Raw genomic sequence first — 23466 nt, 5'->3', positions numbered from 1 at the left:
CTCTGTCTCTCTTCTGGTCTCTGAGGTATCTTTAAGAAGCACAGTTTGAAAACCATTACTGTAGTGCAGTTTCTTCATGTTACTGTGAGAAAATTGAGATCCAGAGAGGTTAAGTGACTTTGTTAAAAGTTAGGGGAAAAAATATCACTGATGTTTCCAGACGAGAAGCCTAGTGTTCTTTGCTTTTGTCTTGACCAGTCTGGGAATTTTCATTCTATATAAATGTTAGGGAGGCTTTCTTTCTTTGGGTTTGGATTTTGTTTTAAGAGGATAAGCTAGCCTGAATGTGTTGTTTCTTTGACTAAGCCAACATGTTTTTGATGAGAAATAATTTATGGCAGTAGAACTCAAAATCATACTGGTGTGCAATAAGCTAACAGTCTAGTCTGAGGAGGAGGATTTTTTTTTTTTTTGGTCTTTTTGCCTTTTTTCTAGGGCCGCTCCCATGGCATATGGAGGTTCCCAGGCTAGGGGTCAAATCGGAGCTATAGCCGCCAGCCTACACCACAGCCACAGTAAGGTGGGATCCGAGCCGAGTCTGCGACCTGCACCACAGCTCATGGCAATGCCGGATCCTTAACCCACTGAGCAAGGCCAGGGACCAAACCCGCAACCTCAGGGTTCCTAGTTGGATTGTTAACCACTGCGCCATGATGGGAATTCCAGGAAGAGGATTTTTAAAAGTCCTTTCATTTACCTAAAATCTTGGGCCAGTTTCGGAGCTTTGCTTTTTCCACCAAGAGTAAGAGTGCACAGAAGAATTAGAGGAATGGCACAGCAAAGGAGATTGCTTATTTCTTATGATGTGCTCTCACCCAAGATTGAGCAGTCATTAAAGTACTGCCGTATTTACTCCATCTCTTCATTCCTCTGTAGATCCATAGCTTAATCATCATGGAAGCAACCAGTATCTTATGCCTAGCTGTGTGCTTGCATGTGACATGCTGAGGACAGTGCATTTCCTGTTTTTGTATTTGACTCTTAGATCACTCCTGCTTCTAAGATAAGTGTGCCAGACTTACCTAGTCCTGATGAGGATGACAAGCTACAAGTACAGAAAGTGTCTACAACGCAGTACAATGAAGTGGTGAATTTAGAGCCTGAAAATGCATTGGACCAACATTCCTTTTCTCTGCCCACATGCCGCATCAGTGAATCTGTGAAGAAATTAATGGAACTTGCCTATCAGACTTTAGTGGAGGCAACAACCAGCAGTGATCAGTGGTACGAGTTCTGAGTCATCTGAAAATGGCAATGATCTGGTTAAATGCATATCTAACCTAGATATTTATTAAGAAAATTGACTGGAATTCTTTGGGTTTTCTTATTCTATTAGTTAATATTTTTCCCTTAGAGAAACAGTGTAGCAATGTAGAGAAAAAGCACATGTATGCATTGATCATTCATGTTTATTTATAATAACATATGCATCTTACAGAAAGGTATGAGGAATAAAAGCATGTGTATGGATGGACAGATTGTTAATCACTTTTTAACAAAAAGCTCTTTAATTTTTATCTACTTTTAACTTTTTATTTGACTTGAATGATATTACACGAGAAAGCACTTGTAAAGAACTTAGAATGCTACCTAGGAAACAGTTGATACTCAGATGTTTATTCTTAGCATTGGTGGTGGTGGTCATAGTGCTAGTGTGTACCATCTAAGTCAGCTGGCCCCTTAGCTTAATATTCAGACTTTTACCTTATGAAATCTAGGCCCTAATTAATTTACATTTTAAATGTTAATTTTATTTTTTATTTTTTGGCTGCATCCATGGCACGCAGAAGTTCCTTGGCCAGAGATCAAACCTTCACCATAGCAGTGACAATGCTGAGTCCTTAATCTGCTAAGCCACCAGGGAATTCTCAAAATGTTAGTTATGAAACTGTAATAGTTTGTTGGGTAGCCAAAGGTAAAGAGAAAGAATGGAATACGCCAAAGTCTGATTTCTCCCTTTCAAGAATACCTCTTCTGATTAACATTTTATTCAAGGTACCCAAACTTCCTCATTTGTACTGAATCTCTTTTTGTTTAGTAGGCTCTTCCCCTACTCTTAAACTAAATTGAGGAGAAAACGGTAGGCTGTAGCCCAAGTCGATTGTAAAACATATTTATAAAAGCCTCTTTAGTTTGAATCTGTGTGTAGTAGTTTTTTACTTCTCATCCTCACAGTACCAAACACTTTCAGCTAGGGTCTGCCTTAATCAATTGCATCTTCAGATGGACTTCCAGAGTTTCAATTTTTATCTCCATGTGCAAAACCCTTTTATTTGTTCTGCTCTGGAAAGAGCATGTTTACTAGAATATTTCCATGACTTTAATGAATCGTTATATTCACAAGTCCCTCTGGTTTTAAATATAAGTAGAAAGAAAAAATACATGTGAAAGGAAGTATATACTCCTTTGGCAGAATAAAATATAGGAGTGACTATTTCTTCACATGGCATTCACATGAAATATACTAGATCAGGGGATGCAAAGCACTTTTTCCTAAGAGAACACCAAACAATGTTTTTGTATAATGAATGTTAATGGACATTCTTTCCACCAAAAAAAAATAGTTTTAACAGGACAAACAAAAGTACAGCTACAGGAGTTCCCATTGTGGCTCAGTGGTTAATGAACCTGACTAGCATCTATGAGGATGAGTGTTCAATTCCTGGTCTTGCTCAGTGGGTTAAGGATCTGGCATTACTGTGGTGTAGATCGCAGATGCAGCTTGGGTCCTGCGTTGCTGTGGCTGTGGCGTAGGTCGGTGGCAACAGCTCTGATTGGATTCCTAGCCTGAGAACCTCCAGATGCTGTGGGTGAGGCCCTAAAAAGACAAAAAAAAAAAAAAAAAAGTTCAGCTACACTGAAACAATTCACTTGCCTATTTTCAAATGTCAAACAGCAACATATGCAACAAAAATAAAATAATTTAGTTAGTTATCAAGTTGTAACAGTGTTTTAGGATATAGTGACCATGACTTACTTTTTAAAAATATTTGTTGAATTCCTGTGACTTATTCAGGATACATAGTTTAAGATATTCTTCTGTGGAAGTAAGCTACACAAACCTTATATTTGCTCTTTCTAAGTGGTTTTTAATAATAATCTTTAGATGTTCTAAGACCAGATTTAAAGGGCAAGGAAACTTGAGGATAGATTCTATCCTAGAAATGTTGATTCATCTCCTTGCATTGGGGTAAGAAGGAGAAAAAGTGGAGGTTGAAAGGCAGACTGGTTCTGACAGCACCAGTGAGTGCCTTTATTGATACCTTGCCCTTTGCACAGTGCGTCAGTGAGCAGTGACATTTGCTTGAGGCTTAGCTTCATTTGTTACTGAAGGGATACTCTGAGTACTGGCAGAACATAAATTGATAAATGGAAAAGAGGCTTTGGGTTGAATGCTGCTATTCTTAAGATTATTAATGGGTCCAGGTTTTTAGAACTGCAGTCTAGTCGGTTGAGAATATACTCTATCTAGATTAATGCTGTTTTCAGCAGTGACCAAGGCAGATGTTTTCTCCAACTGTAGTTTTAGCTGATGTGCTTAGTTTGAATTTTTTTCTCATTGCCAATATAGCCTTATGGATTTCTGTTGAAACTGTGTTTTCCTTTTAGTGCTGTTCAGCTTTTCTACTCAGTGAGAAATATCTTCCATTTGTTCCATGATGTTGTACCAACATATCACAAGTAAGTGCCACTGCATCTGACTTCTCTGTAGTATTGTAGGCCTAAAATGCTTGAGTCAGGTTAAAACCAGTAATTTTATATTCCTACCAAAGAATATAAAATTACTAAAATTCACAATAAAATTCTGTAAACATGCATTTAAAATATATGTTTAAAGGATGTTGGTGGTTTATTAATAAATTAGTAAAGGTACTCTAATCCTGCAGTATAGTAGGTGACACAAATTTAAAAACTCAAAAGAACCTTACCCTGTTATTGATGGTGGGTATTTTAAAAACTGCCTCACTTTACTTGGTTACAAAGCAAAAGGTCACCCATGATTCCATATTGCTGTCCAGTAAACATACCATGTTTTCCCTTGGCATTCATGGCTTTGCAGACTTAATACCACAAGAGACTGCTATTTAACTGTTGATCAGCTGTTCTTCCTAGCTATCTTAGCCTGTGTTTACCTAATGTCTTGGAGTTTTAAAGTTTCTTTTAATATTAATCTAAAAAGTTACTCATAACTTTAAGCCTCTAGGAGTTCTCTCTGCTATCAAAGTTAAGTGTTTTGGATACCTTTTTTTTTGGTCTTTTGTTGTTGTTGTTGTTGTTGTTGTTGTTGTTTTTGCTATTTCTTGGGCCGCTCCCGCGGCATATGGAGGTTCCCAGGCTAGGGGTCCAATCGGAGCTGTAGCCACCGGCCTACGCCAGAGCCACAGCAACTCGGGATCCGAGCTGCGTCTGCAACCTACACCACAGCTCACGGCAACGCTGGATCGTTAACCCACTGAGCAAGGGCAGGGACCGAACCCGCAGCCTCATGGTTCCTAGTCGGATTCGTTAACCACTGCGCCACTACGGGAACTCCTGGATACCTTTTATAAGTGGTTGTGTTGTGGGGTTTTTTTTTGTTTGTTTGTTTGGTTTTTTTTTTTTTTTTTGCCACACCCGCAGCATGTGAAAGTTACTGGGCCAGGGATCGAACCTGAGCCACAGCAGTAATAAACTGAGCCACACCAGTGACAGTGCCTGGTCCTTAACCTGCTTTACCACAGAGGAACTCTTATAAATGTTTTGTTTTATTGCCTTTTTTTTAGGGCCCCACCTGTGGAATGTGGAAGTTCCCAGGCTAGGGGTCCAATTGGAGGTGCAGCTGCCGGCCTATGCCACAGCCACAGCAACGCTAGATCTGAGCTGCATCTGCCACCTACACCACAGCTGATGGCAACACTGGATGATCCTTAACCCACTGAGCTAGGCCAGAGATCCAACCCACATCCTCACGGATCCTAGTCAGGTTCGTTACTGCTGAGCCATGATGGGAACTCCCAAATGTTTAAATGATATATCAACAAAGCAATTTCTTAATCAAGGACTAAGTTTTCAAACCAGAGTAGTATTTTTTAATTCAGATTTTTGGACAATTGAGACGTTTTTAAATAGGCCCAGCTGTTGTTTTTTGCTTTAAAAGAAAGCTTATTTATCGTAAACTTTGGGGTTTTTTTTTTTTTTTTTGTATTCTCTTCGCTGTGGCTTAAGTTTTTTTTTTTTAGGGCCACACTCACGGCATATGGAAGTTCCCAGGCTAGGAGTCTAATTAGAGCTATAGCTGCTGGCGTACACCACAGCCACAACATCATAGGATTCAGTAGGGCCAGGGAAAAGCCTGGAATTTTTTAACAAATTTCCAGGATCTGAGCCGTGTCTGCAACCTACACCACAGCTCACAGCTATGCCAGATCCTTAACCCACTGAGCGAGGCCAGGGATTGAACCCACAACTTCATGGCTACTGGTCGGATTTGTTTCCACTGCGCCACAATGGGAGATCCTGTGGCTTAAATTTTTAATTTTACTTTCTACTTAGGTAAAGGAAAAGAGAAAACCTCTTTGGGCCATCCTTGGAGATTCAGAGACAATTGGCTTAAGAGTTTCTGTGCTTAGAAACATTTTTCACACTGATGTAGAGTTAGATTTGCCTCTCTTTCCCCTTTCTCTGATCTGGGATCTTTATTTATTTTTTGTCTTTTTCCAGGGCCGCACCTGCAGTGTATGGAGGTTCCCAGGCTAGGGGTCTAATTGGAGCTATAGCTGCCAGCCTATGCCAGAGCCACAGCAATGCCAGATCCAAGCCGTGTCTGCGACCTACACCACAGCTCACAGCAACGCCGATCCTTAACCCTCTGAACAAGGCCAGGGATCGAACCCGAAACCTCATGGTTCCTAGTCGGATTTGTTAACCATTGAGGCACAAGGGGAACTCCAGATCTGGGAACTTTATACTTGACCAGTGGTTTACAAAATTTAATTTGTATCAGAATCACCAAGAAGCCTTACCAGATCCATGCGTGAGATTTCTGATTCAGTAGGGCCAGGGAAAAGCCTGGAATTTTTTAACAAATTTTCAGGTGATGGTGATGTGGCCTGTCAGGGGACCAAACTTTAAAAACCATTGTTCTAGATTAGAGTTGTCAGCTTTGGAAGTATTTTAGACTCTCTTATGGACCTTTAAGAATATGTATGTCAAGGGAGTTCCTGTCATGGCTCAGTGGTTAATGGATCCGACTAGGAACCATGAGGTTGCGAGTTCGATTCCTGGCCTTGCTCAGTGGGTTAAGGATCCGGCGTTGCCGTGAGCTATGGTGTAGATTGCAGACTTGGCTCAGATCCCGCGTTGTTGCGGCTCTGGCATAGGCCAGCAGCTACAGCTCTGATTCGACGACCCCTAGCCTGGGAACCTCCATATGCTTCGGGAGCAGCCCAAGAAACGGCAAAAAGACCAAAAAAAAAAAAAAAAGAAAGAAAGAAAAAAATATGTATTTCAAGAGTCCCCTGGTGGCCTAGTGGTTAAGGATCTGGCTTAGGCCACTGCTATGACATGGTGTGATCCCATGCAGCAGGTACAACCAAAAAAAAAAAAAAAAAAGATATTTGCTAAGACCTTGCCCGTAGAAATTTTGATTTATAGGTATGATTTACATGTGTGGCTTTGTTTTTTATGCTTCTGATCTGTAGCCCAGAGTGAGGAGAGCTGTCTTAGACTGTGAGTTTCTGACTTTGTATGTTCTAACCTGACATTGAATCAGCAAAGTAGGAAGTATTAATTGGATTGAAGAACTGCTAGTCGTTATGCAGGAGAAGCACAAGACAAGATCTCTTCCCAAGCTGGCTAGATAGGCTAATATGTGCAAAAGAGTTAAAGCAGTGATTTTCCATCTTTCATGAAGATTTAAAATCACCTGTGAAGATTTTAAAACATATAAATGCCCTGGCTTCACTCAGAAATTGTGATTTAATTTGTTTGAGATGAAATCTAAGCATCCATATACTTAAAATTTCTTGGGTGACTCTATAATCTGTAGCCAGCTTTGAAAACTGGTGAATTAGAAAATAGTTAAGTGCTATCACTTCTCGGCCTTTTGGCTAAAATCAAGTGTAGAAAATAGTTAAGTTCTTCATTATATAAATGAAATAGGAATGTGGAGAAAGGAGAAGTAAATCTGTATTTCCACAGACTTAACAGTGTTAAGTTTCAAGGAAATTATTATGTACAGCTCTGCTAGGTTTCTAGTACAAAGAGTTGATACAGGTAAACCTCTTGATTCCCTTGCTCTTTTTTGTTAATCACTGGGATAGTTTTATAGAATAAGATCCCATGCAGGCAGAACCTCACTGATTGAATGGCAGTGGGAGGGATGAGGTCTCCCCTTGTTATGTACAGCATTTATACAGTGATTAATGCCTAGAAATACATTAAAAGAGTAAGTTTTTCATCAACCCCACCTTCAGTAACAGGTGATTTCTTTCTTTTCCTATGCTTCTTTCTGACCTAGGGAGAACCTTCAAAAACTGCCCCAGCTGGCTGCCATTCACCACAACAACTGCATGTATATTGCTCATCACTTGCTGACCCTCGGGCATCAGTTCAGATTACGTCTGGCCCCCATTCTATGTGATGGCACTGCTACTTTTGTGGATCTTGTACCTGGCTTCAGGAGACTTGGTAACTGATGCCTTAGTTTAGGGAAGCATATCGATAATGCAGCTTCTCAGACTAGTAGCTTTGTAATTTATGAATGAGGCAGTTAGATATTAGGTGGTGGTCCTGAACTGTATTGGGAAGCGGGAGGGCATTTAATTTGCAGGTGTTCCCAGTTTTCAGCTTTATAAAGTGAATGCAGACTTTTGAAAGCATTACATTTTCATGACATGATTTGATGGTACTTTGAAGTTCCAGACTGCATTACTGGCGTGTACTGAATTTGCACCATCAGAGTTATGTCAGTAGAGAGACACATACCAAGATTTGTAGTGTGACAGTTCTGTTAGCATTGTTGGTAAGAACTCACTAATGTCAGTGTTTATGCTTTTGCAAAACCGCAAGCTAGCTCCCTTCTCTTCTACCTCCCTTAGCTTTACTTCTGATTATTAAAAAAATCAAAAGAAATGAAATGTGGGGAGTTCCCATCGTGGCTCAGTGGTTAACGAATCCGACTAGGAACCATGAGGTTGTGGGTTCGATCCCTGGCCTTGCTTGGTGGGTTAAGGATCCAGCGTTGCCTTGAGCTGTGGTGTAGTTTGCAGATGTGGCTTGGATCTGGCGTTGCTGTGGCTCTGGTGTAGGCTGGCGGGTATGGCTCCGATTCAACCCCTAGCCTGGGAACCTCCATATGCTGTGGGAGCAGCCCAAGAAATTGCAAAAAGACAAAAAAAAAAAAGAAATGAAATGAAATGTGGGATAGGTCAGTATGTTTACTATGATAGCCTAAGAAAAGCAGAAAATCTATGTGACTTACTCAGCTTTTCAATTCCTGACTTTTCCCTTAGGTGGTGTAGATATATCAGAAAAAAAAGTAGTTGCTTCTTCTGTATAAGTAACTTTTCTTAACTGACTCTGGACAAACTGTTGGAAAAGACTTATTATCCTGAGGGTGGGCTTGGAGGGACTGGCTAATGTATTAGAAGTGCTGTTTCTGGGAGTTCCCTTGCTGGTGCAGCAGGTTAAGGATCCAGTGTTGTCACTGCTGTGGCTTGTGTTGCAGCTGTGGCTCGGGTTTGATCCTTGGTCCCGGGACTTCCACATGCTGAGGGCATGGCTAAATAAATAAATAAATAGAAGAAGTGATGTTTCTAGTAACCTTAGTATAACTTTATGATGTTATCTAACAAGCAGCTGTTTTTACATAGGCAGAACAGTTATATATATGGTTCATGCTTGTCTCGCCTCTTCCACCCTGGTTTTGCAGTGTGTAATTGAACCACTTTTTAGAATTCTTTGTTTTCTCATCATAGGGACAGAGTGTTTTTTGGCCCAAATGCGGGCACAGAAGGGAGAACTGCTGGAAAGATTATCAAGTGCTAGAAACTTTTCCAACATGGACGATGAGGAGAATTATTCTGCAGCGGGTAAAGCAGTCCGGCAGGTGGGAGGCTGTTATTATTTCTGGAATTTGTACTCTTTCTTTAGATGCTCCTACCCTTGTTTTTTAAGCAGCAGAGAATATGTAACAGGTAGTTCTCCCATTGGAAAATGTGAGTAGCTTTTATCGTCATGTTTACAAGCTTTTCTTTCCCTGCCCCACAAAGTCAACAGGAAGCTGTCTTTTCATCAAGCCAATAGCATGACTAGTTATAGCTAATAAATCTGTGATAGCAAGTTTTTAACCCATGAACTTGGGTTTGGGAAATTTGAAATACTGGTTTTCTTTTTTAAAAAATGCCTCTCTCTCCTAAGTGACTTATCTTTACTACAGTTTTCCCATCCTCAGGATAGGTCTGTTTTTCATCTAACAGGGATATCACTAAAGTTGAGTATTCAAGAAGCACGTATTCTTTATTTTATTATTATTATTTTTGCTTTTTTAGGCCTGAACCTGCAGCATATGGAGGTTCCCAGGCTCTAGGGGTCTAATCAAAGCTACAGCTGCTGGCCTTTGCCACAGTCAGAGCAACGCCAGATCCAGTCCTCGTCTATGCTGGATCCTTAACCCACTGAGCGAAGCCAGGGCTTGAACCCACAACCTCATGGTTCCTAGTTGGATTCATTTCTGCTGTGCCACAACGGGAACTCCAGCACGTATTCTTAATTACCTTTTCTCACCTTTCTATAATACCTCTTCTCCACACACAAATGATAAATGTAAATCTAGAAAATACAAGTTGTAACACTCTCTCTTCCATGTAAATAGCTGTGTTCTTCTGACAGGTACTGCACCAACTAAAGAGACTTGGGATCGTGTGGCAGGATGTCCTACCAGTAAATATATATTGCAAGGCTATGGGGACTTTACTCAATACAGCGATTTCTGAGATGATTGGCAGAATCACTGCCCTAGAGGTAAGGACCATTAGATGCCTCACCAGACCTGAGATGAAATTCTTGTTTCAGATTGTCACTTTCCTAGTGACATTGAACATCCATGTGGACTGAAGTCTCATTTTTCAGTCCACATGGATGGTAGAAGAAATTGTTCATGTTTTATGTCTAACACCTTATACTGTTAATTTTTTTTTCACTTTCATCTTCTGTTTTGCCGGAGAATTGCTGAGCTCTATCTTTCATACTTATGTAAGAAAATAAGGAAATTCCTGTTGTGGCTCAGCAGAAACGAATCTGACTAGCATCCATGAGGATGCAGATTCAATCCCTGGCCTTGCTCAGTGGGTTAAGGATCCGGTGTTGCCATGAGCTGTGGAGTAGGTTGTAGGTGCAGCTCAGATCTGGCATGGCTCTGGCATGGCTCTGGCTGTGGCGTAGGCCAGCAGCTACAGCTCCAATTCAAACCCTAGTCTGATGTGGGGAGCCGAGAAGATACAAAGAGCTGAGGAAGGGAGCTTGCCTGAATGGTGCAATTCTGAAGGCAGGCTCCTCATCAGAAAAAGGGACCTGTCTCAACAGTGCAATTCCGAGGGCAGATTCCTAAACAAGGAGACGTCTGCCTCTACGGCGCAATTCCGAGGACAGGCCCCAAAAGACAATAAGGCTTGCCTGCTGATACTGGTGGGGAACTGATTTTTCCAGGAAACAATTTCCATTTTGTGTTACTGAGTGGGGATTGTTCCATGGATGACTTAGTTATTAACTTGTTATTCAGTTTTCCTCAGTCTTTCCTGATTATTTGCTTATTATTCTTATTTTCCATTCTTATTTTCCTGTGGTGATTTGTGATTTAACAAAATTACAACAATAATATAGTAAGAATTTCATCCTGAAGGACTTTCCCCTATTAAATCCAACTAAAACATGGTGTTTATCTACTAACTAGTTATACAGTAAACTTTAGAGTTAGGACTTTAATGAGGTTCATAGAAGTTAGACATATATTATTCATGACCAAAAGACACCTAGCTATGAGTTATAGAAGCTTTTAAGTGATAGCTAGTTAAGTTGGTTTATATTTTCTTATACTGTCTCCCTGCCATAACGCTTTGAAGATAAGCACCAGTCTAAAAGCAAGATTTGTGAATGCCAAATTCTTATGTCTATGACCTCGTCAAATTGTAAAGACTGGCTGGCCATGGGATGATTTGTACTCAGTCTCCTCCTTTCCACATGATGTATTGTACCTAATTGCCCTTAAATTGTACTAAGTTTAGTTAAGATAGAGATCTTAAAACATGATGTATTGTGTACCTAATTGCCCCTAAATTGTACCCACTAAGTTTAGTTAAGATAAAGATCTTAGAACATGATGTATAGCTGCTATACCATGTAATAGTTAACCAATGTACTTTTAACACTGTGATGTAATCTGTAGTGAAAAACTGTCTATATAATCAACCACTTATGCCAGTAAAATTTGAGCAGTCCAGCGCCCTGAAAGAAGGGACAAAGAGGCTGTCTCCATATGTACATTCGCCGACGCGTGTCCCTCTCCTATCGGGAAAAGGTGTACACTCCCTGGCTGCTGGAGCTGGCCTCCGGCACCTGGGAACCTCCACATGTTGTGGGTGCGGCCCTAAAAAAAGACAAAAAAAAAAAAGAAAGTAGGATTATACTGCTTCTCCATCTAGCATCTGTGTAAATTATGAATGAGGAGGTTGGAAATGGAGCAGTGCTCCCAAGATATAAAGTATGAAGTCATATATTTATTTAAATGTAAGTGAACTAAATGGTTGAATTTAGTAAAGTGAAATGCAGCCTTGTACAGGTACCACTTTACCAACCCACTGTTGTGGTTGGGACTGTTTGTGTGATCCTAAAGGCAAGTTCCCTGGACTCTGCCACCTGATACCTCTGAAGTACAGATTGGCTAAACCCTTACTTGTAATAATATCCCCTGCTTTGCAGCAAGCTGTGCTGTATTCTACTGGAGAAATGGATTGTTTCATGCAGGCAAACTAAATTACTAACAATCTTTTGAAACATCTTTTGTGTCATTCTAGCTTTAGGAGTATTGGCAGAGCTGATGAAATCTGGTGTCTAGTAAGATGTGTGAAATTGGTTGGAAAACATCTTGCTATAGCTGATCCCTGGATAACATGCATCAAAGATCTGTTCTTTACTTACTCTGGCCCTTTGTGTTCCCTTTATGTCAAACGAGGACATCTCTACTGAAGATGGTGATAGATTGTATTCCCTATGTAAAACAGTGATGGATGAAGGACCCCAAGTATTTGCACCTCTGTCTGAAGAAAGCAGGAACAGGAAATATCAAGAAGAGGTTCCAGTCTATGTGCCAAAATGGATGCCGTTCAAAGAATTGATGATAATGTTGCAAGCGAGTCTGCAAGAAATTGGGGATCGGTGGGTTAAAACCCCTCTATATGATTTATATATCTCTTCACAGTGATAAGAGAGTATTAGTGCCATTGATAGCAGTGCTTTTTTCTCTCTCTCATCTTGAATAGAGGTAGCTGGGTCCTTTGCGTGAACTATCGTAGTGTGGCTCTCATGACCACTGTCACATATTTGATAACAGAAAGACTTGTTTCTGTTAGTTTGGTCTCAGACATGTTGTTTTGTCATGCTGTGTAGATGATCTTGCACTTGTAAGAAGTACAACCTTCTGACACCCAGGTGGAAAGGTGTGCCCATCTTAACCAACAGTGAATGCATTTTAAGATTGGCTTTGATATGTTGACAGAGAAGTGACTTTTATCTGTAAGACTTTAGCATCAAACCTTTGTTTGACCGGCAGTTTTTCTGCAGGGAGTAAAGTAGTTGGAGAGATTCAGCACCATACACATAGAGAGGATTCATCTTCCTAAATAGAGTGGATGGTTTTTTCTCACCACCACCAGTTAACGTTGCTGTGCCCAGTAGTTGTGTGCTATGTCATGTCATACTGTGTGTGCAAACAGGTCATTGATACTCTGCAAAACAGGATAGATGTGGGTTGGTTACACACCCATAGCTGCTTTTATTATTGTCTGGGTATGTTATTAGCAAGCATTCATACCTGGCATAGGGAACTCACTGAATAAGTGTTAAGGTCGTATCTATCCCTGTAGCTACTTGTCTATCTGCTTTAGCTTGATTTATTACACATGACCAATTATATGACTAGTCATCCTAGGTGTGTCTGTGTTGTTCTCAGCAAATATTGTCCATTCTAAAACAAGGTAAATGAGATTTTTCTTGAAAAAGTCACATCAAAATATCTTTAACTATGTTTGGTTCAAAATTTGATTTATTCATTTGTTATTTTCACATTCTTAGTGGGTTATGGCCTTAGGTCAATACATCAGAGGCCAGCAGGTAAATTTTCTTTCTTTTGTTTAAAGGCCCTCTTATAGCCAAAGAATGATCACTAATTCTTTGTTGTGAGAAAAATGAAAATATTGGTGTAACTCAGCTGCTGTTTCTTCTTTTTTTTTTTGTCTTTTTGCTATTTCTTTGGGCCACTTCCGCGGCATATGGAGGTTCCCAGGCTAGGGGTCTAATCGGAGTTGTAGCCACCGGTCTACGCCAGAGCCACAGCAACGCAGGATCCGAGCCCTGTCTGCAACCTACACCACAGCTCACGGCAACACTGGATCATCAACTACTGAGCAAGGGCAGGGACCGAACCCGCAACCTCATGGTTCCTAGTCGGATTCGTTAACCACTGCGCCACGATGGGAACTCCCTTCTTCTTTTTTTAATGGCTGCACCTGTGGCATATGGATATCCCAGGCCAGGGATTGAGTCTGAGCTGCAGCTGCGACCTGAACCACTGCAGTTAGATTCTTAACCCATTATGCCATGGTGGGAACTCTTAGTTTCTTTTCTCTGGCTAGGAAGATTTTTTTTTTTTCTCCCAGAGATTTCAATAAATATGAGGAAAATAGCTAATTGAGAAAATTTTTTTTCCAAAGAAATTACCACCGGTTGTGTTGTTAAACATTTAAAAATTATAAAATACACGTATGAAGGAGTATAGTATATATAACATATATTCACACTTTAAAGGAAAAGAGTAAAGGAGTTCCTGCTGTGGCATAGCAGGTTAAAGATCTGATACTCTGTGGTAGCTCAGACAGCTACGAGGTGTGGGTTCGATCCCTGGCCTGGTGTAGCAGGTTAAGGATCTGGCATTGCCATAGCTGTAGCATTGCCACAGCTGTAGTCGATCCCTGGCGTGGGAACTTCCATGTGCTGAGGGTGTGACTGAAAAAGAAAAAAAAAAAAGAAAAAGTATAAAATAAATCTGGAGTTCCCATCGTGGAGCAGCAGAAACGAATCTGACTAGGAACCATGAAGTTGTGAGTTCAATCCCTGGCCTCGATCAATGGGTTAAGGATCTGGCGTTGCCGTGAGCTGTGGTGTAGGTCACAGACGTGGCTTGGATCTGGCTTTGCTGTGGCTGTGGCCGGTAGCAACAGCTCCGATTAGACCCCTAGCCTGGGATTCTCCATATGCCACAGGTGCCGCCCTGAAAAGACGAAAGACAAATAAAAAAACACAAAAAAAACTTCATGTTCCTATTACCCAGCATAAGAAAAAATTAACCACTACCTTTGAAGATAATCTGTGTACCTTTCTCCAAATGGGCCTCACCAAAGGAACTTAGCACTATCTTGAATTTTGTGTTGTATGTTTTCTTCCCTTTATAGTTTTACCACATTTGTACATATCCCTAAATAATATAGTTTAGACGTGCCTGTTTTTGAACTTTCTATAAATGGAATCTTCTTTTGTTTAAGAAATTCATTCATGAAGTTATGTGTAGTTACAGTTCATTTTCACTCCTATATCATATATTCCATTATATAAATATTTCATAGCTTTTTTAAAAACTTGAATTACAATTAATATTCAATATTATATTAGCTTCACCACATAGTGATTTGATATTTTATATATTTTGAAATGATCATTACAGTAAAATCAGTTACCGTCCATCACCCAAAGTTGTTACATTATTGACCATATTCCTTATGTGTACGTTACATTCTCATGACTACTTTATAGCTACATGTTTCATAGTTTATTTATCCTATTTTTTCACATTTTCACCAGTATTTGGCATTATCAGACTCAAACATTTTTGCTAGTCTAGTTGGTATGAAATGGTAGCTCATTCTCATTTTAATTTGTATTTCCTTAAATTCTAATGACACTGAGCATCTTTTTATTGATCATTTGCTTCTATTGTAAAAAAGCCTGTTCATATATTTTTTTGAATACTGGGAATCAGTTTTTTTTTTTTGACGCATAGTTGATATACCATGTTACTAAGTTACAGGTGTATAGTATAGTGATTGACAATTTTTTTTTTTCTTTCTTGGCTGCCTATTTGGCATATGGAGTTCCTGGGCCAGAGATCAGATCTGAGCTGCAGTTGTGACCTACACCACAGCTGCAGCAATGCCGGATCCTTAACCCCCTGTGCTGGGCAGTGATTGAACATGTGTCCCAGTGCCACAGAGAACTGCCGATCCTATTGTGCCACAGAGAGAACTCCTGATTCACAGTTGTTAAAGGTTATACACTCCCTTTATAGTTATTATGAAGTATTGGCTATATTCCCTGTGTTGTGCAGTATATCCTTTTAGCTTATTTTGTACCTAATAGTTTGCATCGCTTAGTCCTCTGCCCCTATATTGCCCCTCCCCCACCCCCCTTCTCACTGGTAACCACTAGTTTGTTCTCTGTATCCATGGGCTGTTCATATTTTTTACCCGTTATTCTCTTGGGTTGTTTTTGATTCCATATATGTGTTTTTTTATCTGTTCTTTGTCAGTTAAAATGTGTTGTCTGTGGTTTGCTTTTTAAAGTAGTTACAGATCCCCTTACTCTATAGCCATGTGAGGATGTGGTCATAATTGTCAAGTTCAAACAGAGCTTGGAAGAGGATGAGGGAGAACAGTCTCATATTCCTAACTTGATCTCTTCATCTGTCTCTGCTGATACCAAAATGCAGCCAAGAAACAAGAAGTCAAAGCTATTGAGTGGTAGATTTATCAAGAAGGGGAAGCATGCCAAGATTTTGTTTTATTTCTGTTTAAAACAAGTACACATTTGGGATCAAATAAGCAAGATTAAAATCTTGTGTTTTATAGAAAATGGATATTATATTTTTTATTTTTCAGGTGGGCAGATGGAAAAGGGCCCTTGGCAGCTGCATTCTCTTCCAGTGAAGTGAAAGCTTTAATTCGTGCCTTGTTCCAGAACACAGAAAGAAGAGCAGCTGCCCTTGCTAAGATTAAATAGCTCCATCTTCCTGAGAAAGCCATGTCTTGACCATGTGGAGTCCTCTCTTGACATAATTTTTCCTTTAAAGACTTGTTGGAATCACCCATTGGTCTTGGTGAACTAATGTCATGCAAGTTTGGTTTCGCCTAAGCACGCCTTACCTCCTGGCCTGTGTGAGGCTTTGTGGAAGAACTGGGTGTTAAGATGTCACGTGAAGCACCTCAATTCGATGACCTTTTAGTCTCCCTCCCCTGATAAACTGTCGGGCGACAGTATTTCATGTTGCTTCCAGGGCCCTCTGGGAACTTTATCCCTTGAAGATAGAAGTCCTGGCCTTGGGTCAAGGAATCCAGGACATTCCACAAGTTGAGGTAAAGAATTTGTGAGCAAATGGGAGTTATTTGGGAGGGTAAAGGAACCGTATTTGGCCTTGCAGGGATTAAGAAGCCTTCTTAATATTCTTTCCAATAAATAATGCTTTTCAGAGTTGAGGGTGAGTGTCTTTAATAACATGGAAGCTTTAACAAAGGAGCCCATCGATTTTCCTATCTGCTCTGCCTTTCTTTTTATTGACATTTATGATCCTCACAGAAGATCCACCAACTTACTGTCTTTCTTCATATACCCTCTGTTAACTTGTTAGCATTATCGGGACTCCCAGGACTTTCAGTGTAAATTTTTGACACTTTTTGCTATTTCAACTAAATTCTATTTTATTGGTTGGATTTTTTTTTTGGGGGGGGGTGTTTGTCAAATTCCAGTTTCTGTAGCTTATCAAATGGCAAAAGTTTTACATTGCCAGTGTTCCTTTGGCATGTATGTGCTGTGCATGAGATGCTAACTCAGGGCTCTGCAGCCTATTCCTTTATTTGGCAGACACGGGTAAGCCTTCAGCTCAACCTTTTGCGTTTTTAACTCTGCTTTTGCAGCTGTTGGAAGTATATATTATGTTAAATTTACTCTCTGTAGGACTCTGGATTGTCTCTTCATACTGAAGTATGATCTCTTGTGGAAGGAGGGCAAAAGCTGTGATCTTTGTGTGCCTTGGAGGAGGTGCCATGTGAAGGAAATTTTCAGCATAGTGGGCCTGCTTCCTTAGGCTTCAACCACCATCAATTCCTGGCACACAGGACAAGTGGTTTTTTCCTCCTGCCTTCAAGTGTCTTGCCCTCACCTTGTTCTTAGTCAGGCACAGCCCCTAGACATTCTGTTCGCTAGTTTTTCTTTTACCGATTTAGGGTTTATGGAAGAATGCGTTAGAAGGAAGAAGACTGGTTTCTTTTTATAACAGAACTCAGCTGTGGTTAGTGGCAAGCTGTTTGTCTATATTCGGCAAATCCTACCATGAGAATGCACAGATAAGAGGTTTGCTTCAACCAACTTTAGTTTTTTGAGAACAAAGACATCTTTTTTGAGAGAGAAGGAAGGGCCCATCTTCACAGGTGAAGAAAATACCTGATTTTGAAAAATCCACAGAATTTCAGGTAGCAGTCGCTTTTCAGCAATTGAGAGAATGGGGAACTAAGGACAGAACTGAAAGAAGTGCATTACAGGCCTGTTACACACAATAGCAGATTTCTTTTGTTCATAGAAGCTATTCCTGTTGCTTGACAGGTACAGCAATTTGGGGGTGGGATCTCTTGTAGCTGAAAAGTAGGCTCCTCACTGCTTCCTTCCCTGCATTAGCACAGAGAACTGCACCACAGTTCTGAGGCTGTGTACATCCACCCCTCAGGACTGCTTCCTCTAATGAACAGTTTGTATCTCAGCACACGGAGCAGGCAGACTCCATCCTCTTCCCTGGCCAAGGCGGTTCACAGCTGATTGGTTTCCTTTTTTTCTTCTTTTTATGGCTGTACCTGTGGCATATGGAGGTTCCCAGGCTAGAGGTCAAATTGAAGCTGCAGCTGCTGGACTACACCACAGCCACAGCAACGCAGGATCTATCTTCGACCTGTGCCACAGCTTGCAGCAACACTGGATCCTTAATCCACTGAGCAAGGCCAAGGATTGAACCTGCATCCTCATGGATACTAGTCGGGTTCATTAACCACTGAGCCTCAAAGGAAACTCCCAGAGTGAGGGAACTTTAAGAGGCTTGACTCTGGATCTGCAGGCCAAGAAGAAACCTCTTCCCAAATAACATCCAGACCTGTACAAATGGCTGGGAAATGAATTCAAGGAAGTTTCCCTAAGATTTTAGTAAAAAGGAAAGTTTTTGTTAAAAAGGCAAGTCTGCAGAGAACCTTCATCGCTGAGGTGACTTGATAGTGGCTGCTGTTACGATGTGGGTCTTGAATTGTTGGTGACCTGTTCCACGGTCAGTTTTGCACTGGGTTTCCCTCTGAAATGGGGATCCTCCAGATGGCACTCTTTGCTCAGGCCTGGGAGCCTCACAAGGCATCTAGGCCTGGTCTGTGCAAATGGGAGCCAGGGAGCCTGTCCAGCTTTATATTCTGGCCTTGATCAGCCCAGGAATGTCATCCAGACTCTGGTGAATCTATATTATAAACTTTGCCAAACAATCCCTTGTAAATAGATCAAACAGTATTTTCTTTGATTAATAATATTAAAAAAATGTGGATAATCCCCTTGCCATGCATGCAAATACTTATGCCATCACTTCAGGCAGTGACTCAGCCTTTTGTGGGGTTTATTTGACTTCCCAGGAGTCTACTTTCTGAAAGTTCTGAGGGGTACACATATCCTCTAGAGTAGTTTTCGTTGTAAGAAAACTGGTCCAAAGGGGTAATTTGCCCAAGCTCCATGGCTCGTTTGTGTCATGGGGAAATGAAGGTATGACTAGGAGTGACTGCTTAGTGAAAGGAGGTAGCTGTAAATTCTGGAAGGAATGAGGCTATTGGAAGTTGCCTCCTGTACAAAAACTGCCTCCTATACAAAAAGGCACAAAAGTAGTCTGTCTTTTAAATTGGGTTGTGATGCCCATATTCTTTCTAATCATAGAATCGATTATGAATTAGTTTTGTGCTAACTTCCTCCTAAAAATATGCATTTTGCTGGAGTTCCCAATGTGGCTTAGTGGTAACAAAGCCAACTAGCAATTGTGAGGATGCAGGTTTGGTCCCTAGCCTTGCTCAATGGGTTAAGCATCTGGCATTGTCATGAACAGTGGTGTAGGTCACAGACTCGGCTAGGATCCCTCATTGCTGTAGCTGTGGTATAGGCTGGCAGCTGTGGCTCCGATTTGACCCCTAGCCTGGGAACTTACATATGCTGCAGGTTTAGCCCTAAAAAAAATAATGCATTTTGCTAAAGCCTAAAGTTTCCTGGAATTTACAAAGCCCCAGTTTTGAGTTCTTAAGTTCTACGGCTGAGATAGAAATTCCTCACTTTGTCAAGGGGAGTTTGGTTAAGAATTTTGTGATGTCACATGATGTAACTGGAGATGGCCTGAGATGTCTCCAATCCATGTTATGAAATCTGCCTCGAGTTTGGGGAGGAGAGCAATAATTCTGATGAGCTATGTATAAGTTCTTCACTCCCCCTCAGAAATCAGGTGCCCCAGATTTCTTGTAGTTCAAAAGAGACGGGTGGGAGTGGATGGGTCTCAGATACTCCTGCTGTTGAAGAAGACACTGGTACCAGGGCTGAAGACACTTCCTCCCTCCTTGTCTCAGGCTTTTAATTGGTTTTAAACCTTCCCCGTTGATTCTACTTACTTTTTTTTTGGTCTTTTTGGGGCCGCACTCGCTGCATATGGAGGTTCCCAGGCTAGGGGTCCAATCGGAGCTGTAGCCACCAGCCTACACCACAGCCACAGCAATGCCGGATTCGGGCCACATCTGAGATCTATACCACAGCTCACGGCAAAGCGAGATCCTTAACCCACTGAGCAAGGCCAGGGATGGAACCTGCGTCCTCATGGATTCTAGTAAGATTCTTTTTCCCTGAGCCATGATGGAAACTTCGATTCTACTCATTTATTGGGTGCCGGGCATTGATCTAGTCACTGAACAACCCCTCCTCACCCCTACTTCCGGTTTCTCTGGTGATTTAAATTCTAGTGATAAAGACATGTAATAACATAAAATAAGTAAATTAGTATGTTTTAAGGTTTTAAGTATGGAAAAAATAAACCTAGGTGAAAAGTGAACTCTATTGGAGTTCCAGGGCTAGAGGAAAGGAGTGAGCTGACATTCTGAATGGGATGGTCAGGGGACCCCTCCTTGAGAAGGTGGCTCAGCTATGTGGATAGTTGCATGCAGGCAGCTCTGAGCAGAGAGACCAGCCCTTGCAAAGCCCTAAGGTGGGAGGAGAGTATCTGGTGGAGGAGGAGCAGAGAGGGAGGGAGAGAGTGGGAGGAAGGCTTAGAGAAGGAACAGGAGAGGAGGGGCAACACTTGTGTAGGCCATTAGAAGGACTTGGGGGAGTCAAATGGGTAGCTTCAAAAAGTAAAAAAATTAGTTAAACATTAAAAAAAGGAAATATACATTAGAGAAAATAGTGTGGTGAACTTGTAATTAAATTAAAAATTTAACAAAAAGGAAACATACATTAGATAGTGTGGTAAACCCCTAGGTACCCACCACCCATCTTTAGCAATTGTGATCAGCCAGCCAATCTTGTTTCCTCTGTGCCCCTTCCCGCTTCATTCCTCCCCCAAACCCACAGTGAATGGTTGAAACAAATGCCAGATGGTGTATCATTTTAAACCCAGGGCTTATTCTTGTGAAACTGGATTTTGCTTTCTCTTTCCCTCTTTCTGCCTTGTCCTTCCCCTTCCCCTCTGCCTGTAGGACTTGTCCTCTAGCTGCCCCCCTCCCTCCCTTTTCCCCCAGCCTCAGTTCTTCACTCAGGTTTCCCCTCTGTCCACTTCACTCCCATTCCTGGAACCCTGCTATTAAATAAGAAATGCCTCAAATGTAGCAGATAGCTGCTTCCTTCCCTCTGCCCAGCTGTTTGCTCCAAGTGACCCAATCCCAGGACTTCTAAACCTTCAAAATGTGCCCAGAAAAGACTCCTCTTGCTGATTATTTCATCAGAGAGGCTATCTCCTGCCCCCTTAGAACCAGATTCTCCTGGGTTCCTCTCAGAGAGAATCCCTGTAGACATGGTAACCCAGCTCCAGCTATTGGGTCCTAGGACTGGGTGTTGGTTGGAGTCTGGGACTGGCTTAGTTTAAGGCTGAGCAACGCCCTTCCCTAAGGTCTGTCTGGGTGAAGTGGTGTCAGGAATGGGGCAGCTGCTTGCTGGCTTCTGTCTCATTACCATTTTCTGCTTTCAGAAATCCTGCCTTAAAAGAATATTAATTATTTTCACGTGCCTGAAGGACTCCATTTATGCTTAATTACCATGCAGCATGATAAAAATTATGCATAACATTTAAATATGTCAGATTAACTTTGTTATAAATTTCATTTAATTTCCACACTAAATGTGTAATCTAAATAGTTTGCCATATCTGTATCTACATTATTATTACTTAAACTAAAAAATTAGGATTTCTTTTTCACCATCTATCTATTTAGTAATTTTTTTCTTTTGTAAAATTAACTTTAATCTCACTGGTCTGAAGTAGCAGTAGGTCTTCTGCACCCCTTTTGAAAATTGGGACATGTGCTCATCTCAAGGACAGTGGAACCTGGTTTTGTGATTACATCTGAAGTTTAAGTCCTATGGAATATAAGTGCACCCGTCTAGAACTGTGAACTCATTTAAAAGCCAGGTTTTTTTTTTTTTTTTTTTGGCCTATCCTAGCCTTCATTTTCCTTTCAAATATGTTTGCTCTAGCTTTTCTGTGTTGAAGATAATTCTTGATAGGAACAGGGAAGCAAAATAATGTTTTGAGTTGTTCAGTTCCTTTTGTGTGATTTTTTTTTAACATCATATTATCAGCCAAACTCTTTTTGTTCCTTTTCTTTCACTGACCATTCTCTTTCCCTGTCCCCCAATATTCCTTGAAATCATGTTTTTCATAAATTTCAGCATATTCTGCGCCTTCATTTTCCTGACACGATTTTTCCATGTCCAGGTTATTCTTATACTTTTGCTTATGAAGGGCCTGTTGTCGTTATTATTGTTTTGTTGAACTCACTGCTGGTTTTCATTTGCAGCTACACTCCTGTTTTTGTTTGTGTTGTCATGTTTATTATATGCTCAGATTTTCAGTTTTCTTTTTTTTTAATTTTTTAAATTTTTTTTTTATTTTCCCACTGTACAGCAAGGGGGTCAGGTTATCCTTACATGTATACATTACAATTACATTTTTCCCCCAGATTTTCAGTTTTCAATTAGTCCCGTTCCCTTTTCCCCACATAGTATGATGTCTTTCTTAAAAAATTTGTTTTTAATTTATTAAACTATAGTTGATTTACAATATTGTGTTAGTTTCAGGTGTTCAACTTCAGATTCTTTTCATTACAGGGTTATTACAAGATACTGAATATAGTTCCCTGTGCTATAATGTAAATCCTTTTTGTTTATTTTATATGTAGTAGTGTGTATCTATTAATCCTGCATGCCTAATATATCCCTCCCCTCCGCTTTCCCCTTTGGTAACCATAAGTTTATTTTCTATGGCTGTGAGTCTATTTCTGTTTTGTAAATAAGTTTCTTTGTATTATTTTTTGGGGGGTTCCGAGTATAAGTAATATCTGATGTCTTGCTTTTAAAGTCTATGGTCATTGGAATTCCCGTCATGGTGCAGCGGAAACTAATCCAACTAGGAACCAGGAGGTTGTGGGTTTGAACCCTGGCCTCGCTCAGTGGGTTAAGGATCCAGTGTTGCCATGAGCTGTGGTGTAGGTTGCAGACGTGGCTTAGATCCCACGTTGCTGTGGTTCTGGTGTAGGCCAGCAGCAACAGCTCTGATTAGACCCCTAGCCAGGGAACCTCCATATGCCTCGGATGTGGCCCTAAGAAAAGGACAAAAGACGGAGTTCCTGTGGTGGCGCAGTGGTTAACGAATCCGACTAGGAACCAACGAATCCGACTAGGAACCATGAGGTTGCGGGTTCGATCCCTGCCCTTGCTCAGTGGGTTAACGATCCGGCGTTGCTGTGAGCTGTGATGTAGGTTGCAGACGCGGCTTGGGTCCCGCGTTGCAGTGGCTCTGGCGTAGGCCGGCAGCTACAGCTCTGATTGGACCCCTAGCCTGGGAACCTCCATATGCCGTGGGAGCGGCCCAAGAAATAGCAAAAAGACAAAAAAAAAAAAAAGAAA

The 23466-nt window shown here is 41.0% G+C and overlaps 1 protein-coding gene across 1 annotated transcript in view; it reads left to right on the top strand.

Moving 5' to 3' along the window:
- Nucleotides 1-16770, top strand: part of ZW10 (zw10 kinetochore protein) — a 40147-nt gene extending 23377 nt beyond the window's left edge. The window contains exons 10-16 of the mRNA XM_047752684.1: nt 986-1224; nt 3610-3681; nt 7499-7668; nt 8958-9088; nt 9871-10002; nt 12209-12411; nt 16182-16770. Of these exons, the coding sequence (XP_047608640.1) occupies nt 986-1224; nt 3610-3681; nt 7499-7668; nt 8958-9088; nt 9871-10002; nt 12209-12411; nt 16182-16302 (1068 nt within the window). The 3' untranslated portion in view covers nt 16303-16770. The remainder of the gene's footprint in view (nt 1-985; nt 1225-3609; nt 3682-7498; nt 7669-8957; nt 9089-9870; nt 10003-12208; nt 12412-16181) is intronic.
- Nucleotides 16771-23466: the final 6696 nt, after the last annotated feature.

Source organism: Phacochoerus africanus, chromosome 11 (assembly GCF_016906955.1).
Source record: "Phacochoerus africanus isolate WHEZ1 chromosome 11, ROS_Pafr_v1, whole genome shotgun sequence".
Classification (NCBI taxonomy): Eukaryota; Metazoa; Chordata; class Mammalia; order Artiodactyla; family Suidae; genus Phacochoerus; species Phacochoerus africanus.
This window is presented reverse-complemented; position numbering and strand designations above follow the sequence as displayed.